Source organism: Crocodylus siamensis, chromosome 2, assembly GCF_052110815.1.
Source record: "Crocodylus siamensis isolate JL-2025a chromosome 2, ASM5211081v1, whole genome shotgun sequence".
In the NCBI taxonomy this organism is placed as follows: domain Eukaryota; kingdom Metazoa; phylum Chordata; order Crocodylia; family Crocodylidae; genus Crocodylus; species Crocodylus siamensis.
The window spans coordinates 248,150,857-248,163,806 of NC_143396.1; the positions used below are offsets into that span (position 1 = coordinate 248,150,857).

Sequence of the window (12,950 nt, forward strand, 5' to 3'; positions counted from 1 at the left end):
TTTCTCGATCTGTCTACCTACATAGATATTTCTATTAGTCTATCCATACGTCATCTAGTTATCTGTCCATCCGTCCATCTAGCCAATGAACCAGTTGGCTATTTGTCGGTTTCCATAACCCCATTCACCCATCATCCAGCCATCCATCTCCATAACCCCTGTCTATTCATCCATCCCTTACTCCCCTCCACATACCAACCGTATAACCCTATCTACCTGTCCACCCACACATCCGTCATCTCTCTCTCTACCTAGGTATCGCTATGCCTCTATCCATACATTTGTCATCTAGCCGTCTATCTCTATCCATCTCCACCTCTCACCATTCCTGTGTTCCTGCTTTCTCTCTTTCTCCCCCCATCATCTTTCTTGTGGTGCAAGACCCACTGAGCTGCCAAATGGTGGCAGAGACCCAGAGCAGAGCCTATCAGACCCCTGCCCCACTACCCACTTCCCCCAAGCCTGGTGTCCAGCTCAGCCTGGGGTGCCCAACAGCATGGAGCAGCCCCCAGCACTAGGGAGGGGAGGCTGCAGCCCAGCTGGGGCTCAGATCATCCCTGCCAGGTGCTCAGAACCCAGACCTCTGAGACACACATGCATCCACCCCCAGGCATTTGGGACACACACGCATACATGCATGCACAGAACCTGGGCATCCAGGACACACATACGGAATCCAGGCCTCTGGGACACGCATACAGACAACACCCAGGTTTGAGACGCACCCATCCCCAACCCAGCCATCTGGGATGCACACACACAATCATCTCTCCGTACATCATCCAGGCTTCCAGATACATATACACACACATACAATGCAGGCATCCTGGACACACATGCACATACATGTGCATACATGCATGCATAGGACCCAGATGTCGGGGACACATGCACAGTACCCAGGGGCCCAGGACACAGAAACACAGACACATGCTCACAAAACCCAGACATCTGGGACATGCACATGTGCACACACACATGCTTTCCACATAGCAGCCCCTGTGGCAAGGTCTGAGATCCTAGGGCTGGGTGCACCAGACACCCCCACCCCAGGCTATGCAGCCTATCCTTCCCAGCTCAGTGTCCCCAGGGCTGGGGGACCTCTGCAGCACCACAGCCCCCGAGGGCAGGCCCCAAGGTCACTCCAGCTCCTCTTTCACCCTACAGGGTAGCGGCAGCTGCTGCTTACCTGTGGGGCCACCTGTGCCAGCAGCATCTGTTGCTGTGTACAAACATCCCCCCCCGCTGCCATGGAGCCATGCCCGGAGCTGTGCGGCCAGCGACAGCAGCGCAAAGTGGTGGTGGGGATGGCTGCGTGCTGCTGGCTGCACAGCGTTTGCATAAGGTGGGTGCGAGATAGCTGCCCAGAGCAGCACCTCCAGTGAGCAAAAGCAGCAGGGGCAGTTCTGCAGACATGGTGCAGACGCGGAGCTCAGCTGCCAGGGCCCCCGCCTGGGCATAGCCAGCTGCCATGGGCTCTTCTGAGCCCTCCATCCAGACGGCGCTCAGGGCAGGGTTGGTGGCCTCTTGCCCCCTGTCTGGGGGGGGGGGGGGGGGGGGGGGGTCGTCCCCTTGCCTGTCCCTCCTGTGCATGACTTAGGGCCCTGGAGGAGCAGGTGAGGGAGCTCCAGGCTGAGGTGAGCAGACTGAGGGGAATCAGGGATGCTGAGGATGAAACTGATGCCTATTTCTGTTCTCTGCAGGCCTGGTCACCCACTGTACAGCCCCCACAGGAGACGCATCCAACACAGGAGTGGCAGAAGGTGTCCAAATCCAGAGCTGCTAGGCCTAGAGTGGTGGAAGCTCCCCAGGTTCACCTGTGGAACAGGTTCAACACCCGGGCAGCTGTGATGGAGAATGACAGAGAAATTGGCTCCAGCAGGGACGCTGCCACTCCCCACATGACAAAGAATGGGCAGAAAGCAACACCAGCAGGAAGAAACGCCGGGTCCTCGCCATCGGAAACTCCATCCTACAAGGACTGGAAGGTCCCATCTGCCGGCCTGACCCCATGATGCGAGAGGTCTGCTTCATGCCTGGGGCTCAGGTTAGGGACATCACAAAGAGAATCCCGGCCTACATTCGACCTGCAGACCAGTACCCCATGGTTGTCATCCATGTGGGGACGAATAACGCGGCCAGAGGCAACCCTGACCACATTATGAAGGATTTCAAGGCTCTGGGGGACAAGCTGAAGGAGATGGGGGGGCGCAGGTGGTATTCTCCTCTCTTCTTCCGGTGAGCAGGCGGGGACGGCGACACAGGGCCTGCACTGGCGAGGTCAACCGGCACTTAACGCAGTTGGTGCCACCAGGCAGGCCTTGGGTTCCTAGATAATGACCCATGCTTTCAGGCAGGGGACTTGCTGGGGTGGGATGGGCTTCACCTCTCTCCTAATGGCAAACGTGTCTTCTCTTCCAGGTTGGCTGATCTCATATGGCGAGCTTTAAACTAGCCTTACCAGGGCCGCAGGAAGATGAGGAGACACCACCCAAGCAGGACAGGTGACAAATGCAAGGAGTGCCCAGGTAAGAAACAGGGGTTCGGATAGTCTCCCAATCAGGGGGGTGGCACACGCAGCTAGGCAAGGCCTTAAATGCCTATATACCAATACTCATAGTATGGGGAATAAACAGGAGGAACTCGCCCTCAGAATAGCCAGTTCAGACCCAGACATAATAGGGCTTACAGAAACGTGGTAGGATTCATCCCACAACTGGGCAGTTAGCATTAGGGGCTATAGGCTTTACAGGCAAAATAGAGAAGGAAGAAAAGGTGGGGGTGTGGCACTCTATGTCAAAGAGCAATACACATCCTCTGCCAGCAAAATGGGGTCAGAGGGAGGGGCAAGCTGAAGTGCTCTGGGTCAAGATACAAGGGGGCTGTCGGGAGAGGAATATAACGGTGGGGGTCTACTACAGACCCCCCAACCAAGGGGAGGAGCTGGACCGGGAATTTTCAGGCCAGCTTTCAAAGGCACTTAAGGCAAGGGACGTAGTTGTCATGGGTGACTTAAATTACCCGGACATCTGCTGGGAGGAACAGTCAGCCAAGTCGGACCATTCCAGGAGGTTCCTGGCCGAGATACAGGACCTCCACTTAATTCAGGAGGTGCACAGTCCCACTGGAGGAAATGCCCTGTTGGACCTGGTCCTGGCCACAGGCAACGACCTGGTAAGGGGCCTCCAGTTTCTTGACCACCTCAGTGATAGTGATCATCGCTTGCTGGAATTCACCATCCAGCACAGGGTGTCAAGGGCCTGCAGCAAGGCAGTAGCCCTAGACTTCAAGAGGGCCAACTTCAATGAGTTGAGATTCGTGGGAGAGGTGCTGGGGTTCTTGAGAGCAGGGGAACTCAGTGCCCAAGATGAGTGGTTGTTCCTTAAGGAGACGATACTCAGGGCCCATGGGGTGACCATCCCAACAAGCAGTAAGAGGGGCAGGAGTGCCCGAAAGGCCCCCTGGCTCACCAAAGGTGTCCGGGAATGCCCAATTGCCAAAAGGACGGCGTACACCCGGTGGAAGGGGGAGGTGCTAATCTCCAAAGAGGAGTATACCTCCTCTGTTCAGGGCTGTAGTGGGGCTGTCAGGAAAGCTGAGGCAGACATAGAGCTAGGACTAGCCTCCAAGATCAAAGATAATAAAAAGTCCTTTTTCAAATATATAGGGAGGATGAAGAAGGCACCGGGAAATGTGGGGTCCCTGCAAGATTCTCTGGGCAATCTGGTGGTTGCACCAGAGAAGAAAGCAGACCTCTTTAACCAATTCTTCACCTCTCCGTTTTCTTGTTCAGGGACTGGGACTTCCCCACCGTGATGCAAGACAGACTCGAGGGGAACGCCTCCAGACCTCAGGTTGGGGAGGACCGGGTTAGAGAGCTTCTGGAGGGGCTGGACGTGTTCAAATCAGCGGATCCAGATCCTCTCCACCCCAGGGTGTTGAGGGAGCTAGCAGGGGTTATTGCAGGGCCTTTGGCACGGCTTTATGAGCACTCATGGTGCTCGGGCCAGGTGCCAGATGACTGGAAGATAGCCAATGTGGTCCCCATCTTTAAAAAAGGGAGGAGGGAGAACCTAGGCAACTATAGGCCCGTCAGTCTTACCTCAATCCTAGGGAAATGAGAAGATCATCAAGGAGCACATCTGCGATGGGCTGGCTTCATGGATGATGCTCAAGGGCAACCAGCATGGTTTCATTAGGGGCAGGTCATGTCAGACCAACCTGATTGCCTTTTATGATCAGGTCACAAAAGCACTGGATGCAGGTGTCACCGTGCATGTAGTCTTTCTGGACTTCAGCAAGGCCTTTGACACAGTCTCCCACCCCATCCTCATTAAAAAACTAGGCGACTGTGGCAGTGATGCCTACATAGTCAGATGGATTGCAGATTGGCTGAAGGATCGTACTCAGAGGGTGGTGGTGGACGGGTCATATTCGACCTGGGGAGAAGTGGGCAGCGGAGTCCCCCAGGGCTTGGTCCTTGGGCCTGTGCTATTCAAATCTCTTTTATCAGCGATTTGGACAACGGGGTAAAAAGTAACCTGTTTAAATTCACTGATTATACCAAAATTTGGGGTGAGGTGTGCACACTAGTAGGGAGGGAAAGACTGCAGCAAGACCTGGATAGGTTACAGGGGTGGGCTAACAAAAACAGGATGTGTTTCAATACAGACAAGTGCAGGGTGCTGCACTTGGGCAGTAGTAACCAGCAGCACACTTATAAGATGGCGAACTCCCTTCTTGAGAGCACGGAGGCAGAAAGGGATCTTGGAGTCATTACTGACTCCAAGATGACCATGGGCCGACAATTGAGGTCACGGTTGGCAGGGCTAACCCGGACCTTGTCGTGCATCCACAGGTACATCTCAAGTAGAGCCAAGGAAGTGATCTTCCCTCTCTACGCAACACTGGTCAGGCCACAGCTGGAGTACTGTGTCCAGTTCTCTGCGCCCCACTTCAGGAGGGATGCGGACAACATTGAGAGGGTCCAGAGGAAGGCCACCCACATGATCTGGGGACAACAGAGCAGACCCTAAAATGAGAGACTGCAAGACCCGAACCTGTTCAGCCTTCACAAGAGGACACTGAGGGCGGACCTGGTGGCCATCTATAAACTCACTAGGGGGGACCAGAAGGGTTTGGGAGAGACCTTGTTTCCCCTTGCGCCCCCTGGCATAACAAACAATAACAGCCACAAGTTGTTGGAGAGGAGGTTTAGATTAGACATCCATAAGAACTACTTCGCAGTTAGGGTGGCTAGGATCTAGAACCAACTTCCAAGGGAAGCGGTGCTGGCTCCTACCCTGGGGGTCTTTAAGAAGAGGCTTGATGCCTACCTGGCTGAAGTCATTTGAGCCCAGTTTTTCTCCTGCCCAGGCAGGGGGTCAGACTTGAAGATCTACAAGGTCCCTTCCAACCCTACTTCTATGATTCTATGAAACAACAACTGTCTGAAATGGAAGCAAAAATAGATTCCAGTTACCTTAGCATGCTTCAGTTCCAGTTCTGCCAGTTCCACCAGATTTTTCCTGAATGCTGCAACTCTTCTTGTTTTAAAGTCTATAAGTTCTGTAGAAAAAACAAGTTTGAATCCCATTAAATTAAATGCAATGATGTTATTTACATTCTACTTAAGACATAAATATCAAGCTTAAATCTGATCCCACAACCTTGGGCACAGAGCTACTGCTGCACTGTTAAAATAAAGAGACACTTTAGGTCATGTCTACAAGGTAAACTTACTGCACTGGCAGTAGCGCACGCTGTACTGTTCACAGCAGGCTGCATCCTGAACTAGCTAGCATCTAGCTGCATCTGTGCAGCACTCTGGGTAGGCTCACTGCATGGCAGAATGTCTGGGCCAATTAGTCTGTCTGCTAACTAGACTTTAGACAAAGCCTTAAAGTGCAACTGGGCCATCTTCTCCTAACAACAGCTTTCATATATGCAAAGCTTTTTCAAAGAGAAGCAGTAGTTTGGGCACTAAGGGTACTTACACATATGCAGGGAGCCTGCTCCAACTTGCTGGAAATTCAGCACATCAGAGCTGACTTGATTAATTATGTCTGCTGGAACACATAAATTGACACGCTCTGGCAGCCTTGCACGTTGTGTATCAGTGCTGCAGCGTGTCTCCATGCTGAGAAAATGGTGGCGGTAAGCCTTGAAATAAAACGTGTTCAATGTGCTTTAATTCAAGGTGCCCTGCCACCACTGTCTTAGCATGGGTACATGCTATACCACTGATACACGACAAGCGGGCACTATTAATTAGCACAGCTCACTAATTAAAAGCGCCTGGTGCCACATCAGGAATACATGTAAAAATGCCCTAAATATTTAAAGAGTGAATTCCATCTCCCATCCCCACTACTTTCTGTCTAGAGACTCCAAATATGAAGAATCTCTTGGCAGACATGGGATCAAAGGCAGTAAGAACAGGTGAGACTTAAAAAGACAGAACTTGCTTGAATACTTTCAGGAGCTCTCATCCACCATTTTCTGCAAAGAATCAACTTTGGCAAATGTACAAAGCCAAAGAAATCTAGCTACTGGTGTTGCCAGGTATCTAAGGTGCTGACCAGGGACAAAAAGTTAGGATAAGGGATGCAAATGTTGGGAGAGAAAACCACTTTTCTAGACCCATCCTAACTGTGAAGGGGAACAGACTCCCAGGACAGATCTCCACACTGAATAGACCCTCTTCTTTGGAGGAGCTCCTTCCATCCCCCAAAGTTGCTCCAGTTTGGACCAAACTCCAACAAAACCTCCCTTCACTGTTTCATCTAACTTGACCCAGAGCCACCTGCAAAAAGGTGCTGCTGTCCCAGACAGAGGACAGATGGGCTTGTATGGGGCACTTCAATTGAACCTGAGCTTAGGTTTGGTGTTACTGTTTGGAGTCCGTTATGCTATTGTCCAGAGCTGACCAGTTAACAGCCCAAGAGACATGTGCAGCCCCTGAAGGGAGTTAAGCTGCATCCCCCAGACTCCTAGTCTGGAGGCTGCTGCCCCCACCACTCTAACTGCTGCTGCCCTTCTGGGAGTCTCCAGGCTCCCCCATAGGCAATGGAAGGCCGGGGCTAACAGGGCTCAGCTCCCCAAACGTGGAGCAGTGCATAGGGCTATGGGGCAGCCCAGACACAGGTTTCAGGTGGCTGCAGCAGGAGTGGGGAGGGGCGCACACACAACCAGGATTGCAGCCCAGCATGTGTATGACTGGCTACCCAGCACAGCAGGCAAGTATCAGTCTGTCTATTCTCTGAAGGGGAAGGGGCAGATCAAGGCCCCCCACACTGAGGGAAGGAGTGGGGCAGAAGCAGGGGCTGGGGTGAATGGGGCAACTGGGCCACGTGGTGGGATAATCGAAGCCTGGGCGGTTCATCCAAGGGTGCAGGGGTGCTCCTGCCACTGTATGCACTCTGGCAGAGGCCTGGGGGTGGGGCATGTGCTTCCTGATCTGTGCACAGGGTGGAGGCAGCTGCTGCTGCATGCTGGTGCTCTGGGCCCTGCTGCTCGTGCAGCTGCCTTGGGAGCTGCACAATGCCAAGTGCATCCTGCTGCCAGGCAGTCAGGGGGTGTGGTGCATGCAGACCAGTGGCAGCAGGACACATGTGGCATCATGCCTCTCCCAAGGCAGCTGCACTGGCAGCAAGGCCCAGAGCCCCAGCACGCAATGGCAGCTGTCTCTGCCCCACACAGATCAGGGGGCATGTGCCCCTGGGCCCCCGGCACCCCTCGACAAGCCACCCAGGCTCCAACTTTCCCACCACCTGGCCTGGCTGGGGCCCCATTCACCCCTGCCCCTACCCCACTCCCTCCCTAACAGCAGGGGTTTCAATCTGCGCCCCCATGGCACTTCCCCCACACACTTAACCTGCTGGTCGGGGTGCACATGTATGCATGCGCTCAGTCCCCCCAGATAAGTTTTTCTCCCTCCGCCTATGGGCTGCCCCCAACCCTTTTAACTTCTGGTTTGCTCCCAAAGGAATGGGGCAGCAGACAGCAGCCACAGGAGCTGAACAGGAAATTCACAAGACCATGGGATGACGCGCACAGTGCATGAGCACAGTGCAGTAGAGGGGTGGAGCACACCAAAAGAGGCCACATGTAGCAGTGCATGGGAGACAGCATGGTGTGCCACACAGCTCTGTAGTGTACCACTTAAATGGCATAGTATTTGAAAGTTGGACAGCCCTCATATATACCAAAACAAGAAATGACTAATTTGCATCTTTGCTTTCAGAAAATCCAGCCACTTAGTTATAATATTGGAATCAGGAGGCTCCACTAATCCTGAAGGAAATCTGAATGACCCAAGATAAGAAGTCACAAATAAATATGTATTATACATCAACAAGGGCCTGTTCGGAAGAAAGCAAAAAACAGTTTACAGATAATGTTCAACAAGTTAGGGCCATTCAAGTAACCAGAGACAAAGATAGCATGTGATTGTTCAAATACCTTGCTTTGCCGATTCAGATATTTTTTCGAATTTCTGACAGCAGAGTTGCTGGGTGGTTTCAGCTTGCAACACATCTTTGTTCTTTGCTCTTGCTTTATCCAATGCCTTGTTAGCATTTTCATAGTCTACTAGGGACCTAGATCTTCTATATAGGAGATCCTGCAAAAACAGAGTAAAAGATATACATTTCTACAAATACCTATACTTGGATATTTATATACTGTCATCTCAGATTCATTTTATTCTTCCTTGAGATTATTCTTATTTTCATAAATCTCAACATAGCTATTTTGTTTTTGCAATTTATAAGAATTGCCATACTGGACAGATCACTGGTTCCATACAGTTTAGTATCCTAACAGTAGCCAACACCACAGTTCGAGTAATGTTTAAAAAAAAACCCAGAAATGGATCAACATGGGGAGTTCTACACCCTCCCAGCAGGTCAGTAGCAAATTACCATTTTAAGTTATGAATCTGAAAACACGCATGGCCTGAGAAACACTATTTACTTGCATTTTTAATATGGTTGACATAATCACCATTACAACTGTTTTATGTAAGTAACCGTTGCTTGTACACCATTTCCTCATGACATTACCGTTTGCCATCACCAAGCATTTTGGTACTAAATTTGCCTACAATAAATTTAATTTAAAAATTGTATCCATGGTTTTAAACTGCTTGAAATAAGCCATTTATTTTTTAAGTTAGGACATTTAAAGTACAGGTGGTCCTCCAGACTTACGACACAATTGGTTCCTGAAAACCATGTCTTAAGTCTAAACATGGTAACGTCGTAATTCGGAACCGATTTTCCCATAGGAACAACGTTATATATGGGGGATTAGTTCCTGAACCAAGGCCCAGTACACTATTTTCACTAAAAAATAACCCAGAATTATCAGTTACAGATGAGTAATATAGCTACATTAATGTATTTCCATTGTAAACAACAATCAAATTGATTTGGAAGGACTTCTTTGAGATGACTGCTGGACTTTTTGAGGGGTTCTTGACTGGAGTCTTCTCAGGAGTCCTGGCTGCAGGTTTTTCTGGAGTCTTGTCTGCTTTCTTAAAGAAAGTGCCCAAGGAAGTTTAGACAGATGTTCTCTTCTTTTGCTTGTAAGTTTCTCTGTAGCAACTATACATCTTGGATATGCTCCTATTCACTGATGCAGTGTGTTCAACACTGGGGTCATGTTCCTCAAACAGGGACTTGGCAGCTTCCAAATATTGAAATGCCTCAGCCAACACTTTTGTTGTCAAGACTTTACAAGGAGTCTCTTAACCAGAGGGTACATCTTCCAAAACAGCCCAGTTTCATTAACCTTGCCGACCACAATAGCCACCCTCTTCAATGACTGCAGCCAATATCTTAGTAAAACCACAAGCTGCCTCCTCATCAGCACTGGTAGTTTCACCTGAGACACTGATGTTATGCAAATTGCCCCTGGCTTTAAAATGTATAAACCACCCACTACTTGCATTAAAAGGCTCAGCATTAGAACTCTCCCCCGGTTATTTCTTTAGATAATCACAAAGACTCCTAGCCTTTTTCTGAATTATGCCTAAATTCACAGGAGCATGGCATTGATTTTGATCCTCCAGCCAAATGATTAACAGTTTATCAACCTGAACAATAAGTCCAACACGTTGTTTAGCTATCATAGTTGATTGTATAGGAGACAAGCCCTTAACATGTTCTTCAGTTCTTACCTTGTCTTTGGATATCCCCCACAATAGTTGTTCAGGGGATATCCGAAGCTCTACCAATTTCAGTTGGCATCTCACTTTTTCTGGACCTCTTAATTATTTCCATTTTTATTTCCATAGTAATTGTTCCACGTTTCTTAGAAACATCACTTGCACCAGATTTACACTTTTCTGCCATTATTATGGACAAAGACAGACTACATTTTAAGAAAAAGTTTGGAAACACAAAGATTCACGTAAAAATGGAGTTGGAACAACAACTGAGCACCCTGTGTCAGGAAGATGGGCGGTGCAGGGAAATGGGCAACACAGCAAACTTGTTTACTGACGTGACATGGTGCCAGATCAAGCATTGTAAAATTGAAACTGATGTCAAAAAGTTGAAACAGGGTGTCAATTTATAAACATCCTAAGTGGCATTCGTCATAATTCGAATGTTGTAAAGTCGAGGACTGCCTGTAGTCTGTTGTTTACCCAAGTCATTCCTCCATTACTTCCAACTCCACTAATGAAATAATGCCCTATGGAACAAATACTATAACAAACACTGCTATGAAATTCTGCTACTATTACTTCTCAAAATCAAAGTTCTAATGTGACGCTTTTGGGGAGGGAAATCAAGATGGGAAATTCTGGCTTATTCACTGGATGAGTATCAGTTTACATTGCTTTCGGTATCTCTGCTGTTTCATAAAATGCACTACTTCACTAAAAACGAGGCACAGCAAATTCACCTTAGCAGCTTGAGATTCCCTTAAGTAGTATTTCAGAAGATCAGAAAGTTTAAGATCTTCATCAGCAGAAACCCGGGCCTCTATTTTCTGTTGAGAAAAATAAAATAAAGGAATGTGACAGTATAACTGGACTTCCACTTTTCTTCATTTCTTTGATATTAGTACAACAAACTATTCTCAAAGTAGTAAAATAAACAGTACCTGCCAGACACTGACATTTAAAAAAATAAAACAAATGTTCCATGTGTGGCATGATTCAGTAGTCATCTGTATTTAAAAAAAGCTAACACCAAGTAACTATGCTGTATTTTATTAAAAGCCTGTTTTTTTTAGTGTTCCCAATTTCAAGGATACTAGAACAAAAGGTGGAAAATTGTCAAATTCATTCAAGTACAGTGGTGCTCAACCTTTTCCCCCCATGGGCCACATTCGGCAGGTGGTCTTGATCTAGCACCCAGAAAGGGTGCAGTGGGCACTGCCAGGCCATTTAGAGTGGGGATGGGGGCAGCCCAGCCCCAGCCATGACCCATGGAGGGAGTGGGGGAAGGTGATTGATGGGAACATGAACCATCCCTAACTCAGTCCTCTGAGGAGGAAAGGGGACATGGCCCAGCTCAACCTGACCCTACAGCTGGCACAGGAAGGAGGCATGGACTGGCCCCAACCCAGCCCCACAGGGAGAAGAAGGGGGCATGGGCTGGCTGAACCCAGCCCCAATCCAAATATGGAGGGGTGGGGTCATGGCCTAGCCTTGCTGGAAAAAGGGGGCGCAGCACAGCTCCGATTGCCCATGCAGGGCTTGGAGTTCAGGAATTTGGTGAGGGGAGGGGGAAACAAGCAGGGGGAAGGGTTGGCTGTATTAATGGCCACTGTTCCCCCACCATCAAAATTTTCCCAACCCAGGAGGCCCATAGGCCAGATAACAAGGCTCCATGGGCTGCACCTGGCCCACAGGTGAGAGGTTGAGAACCCCTGACAAAAGGCCTCAAAAAGGAAAATACTGACATTGTTGATCTCAACAAGAGTATAAACATTTCATCCTAAACTCCATTCCAGTTATTTTAAGTCCAGACATTCCCAAAAAATACCAATTCCATTATGAATGGTCTGGAAAGGTCAAATTGGTAAATCTTTAGCACTAAATATTACTTCAGTGACTCATCCACCTTTGACTACATCTGTGTCTGTGTTCAAAAGGTCTGCTTGCAAAACTAACTTATGAGAAAGCTGTAAATCAAGTCAATGCATGTCCTGAATAAAATGGGTCCCTAGTGTACTATTACAGCCAGATGCAGGTAACAGAACATAGTACTACATCCACTTGAAAACACTCCTGCTTCTAGAATGTTTTATTATTCTCTGGCTAAACCAATAGGTTTTGAAAGTATTCTCATTTATAGTATGTAGTTATTTTCAGGGTCCTATTAGCATACATTTCCTTCAAACTATTAGATTATGTTCTAGGTCACAACTGCCTCCAAATCTACCCTGTAACATCACTATCTTCCTGTAACGCAGTTTTAAATACAAATCATCCTTTTAAGATATGGAGACAACACAAATTTCTGCTAGTTTATTGTTAAATTTAAACCTGAGAGGATGGAAGTTTCTTATCTAATTCCTTCAAATGAGAAACTCGTATTTTGGGCCAGAATGTTAACTATTCTTGCTCATTTAATTTTCTTAAATATTCACATGCAATCATTTTGCTGTGCACATAGCAGTTACTTTAGATATCTTAAAAAGTATAATTTTTTCTTTACATTTGTTCCAAGAGTGCTCAGAGCTATAAGATACAACTCAGACAAAGCAAATAAACAAGGCAGAGTAGACAAGACTCTGGAAAGTCCAGAGAAATTAGTAAGCAGCAACATTATTGTGACTCACTTCCCCAAGAAGTGATCTTGACTCCAGAGAAAAGCTTGGATCCTGCAAAGAGATTTCATATGGGTGCAAAAGCCTGCCTACATGGGATAGTTTGTGGGGTTGGGGCTTAAAGAAAGCCCTGTTTAAAGAGAAAGTTTCTATTCTATCAG

The 12,950-nt window shown here is 48.3% G+C and overlaps 1 protein-coding gene across 3 annotated transcripts in view; it reads right to left on the reverse strand.

The window, feature by feature from the left end:
- SNX6 (sorting nexin 6) overlaps positions 1-12,950 on the reverse strand; it is a 48,163-nt gene that overhangs the window by 2,477 nt on the left and 32,736 nt on the right. For 2 of the 3 annotated variants that reach the window (XM_090033590.1, XM_090033591.1), the window contains 3 exons: positions 10,915-11,001; positions 8,464-8,623; positions 5,483-5,568 (listed from right to left, as the gene is read on the reverse strand). In XM_090033590.1, coding sequence (XP_089889716.1) covers positions 5,483-5,568; positions 8,464-8,623; positions 10,915-11,001 — 333 coding nt within the window. Of the gene's footprint in view, positions 1-5,482; positions 5,569-8,463; positions 8,624-10,914; positions 11,002-12,801; positions 12,844-12,950 lie in introns of all 3 variants that reach the window. The other variant, XM_090033589.1, reaches the window with a different exon arrangement.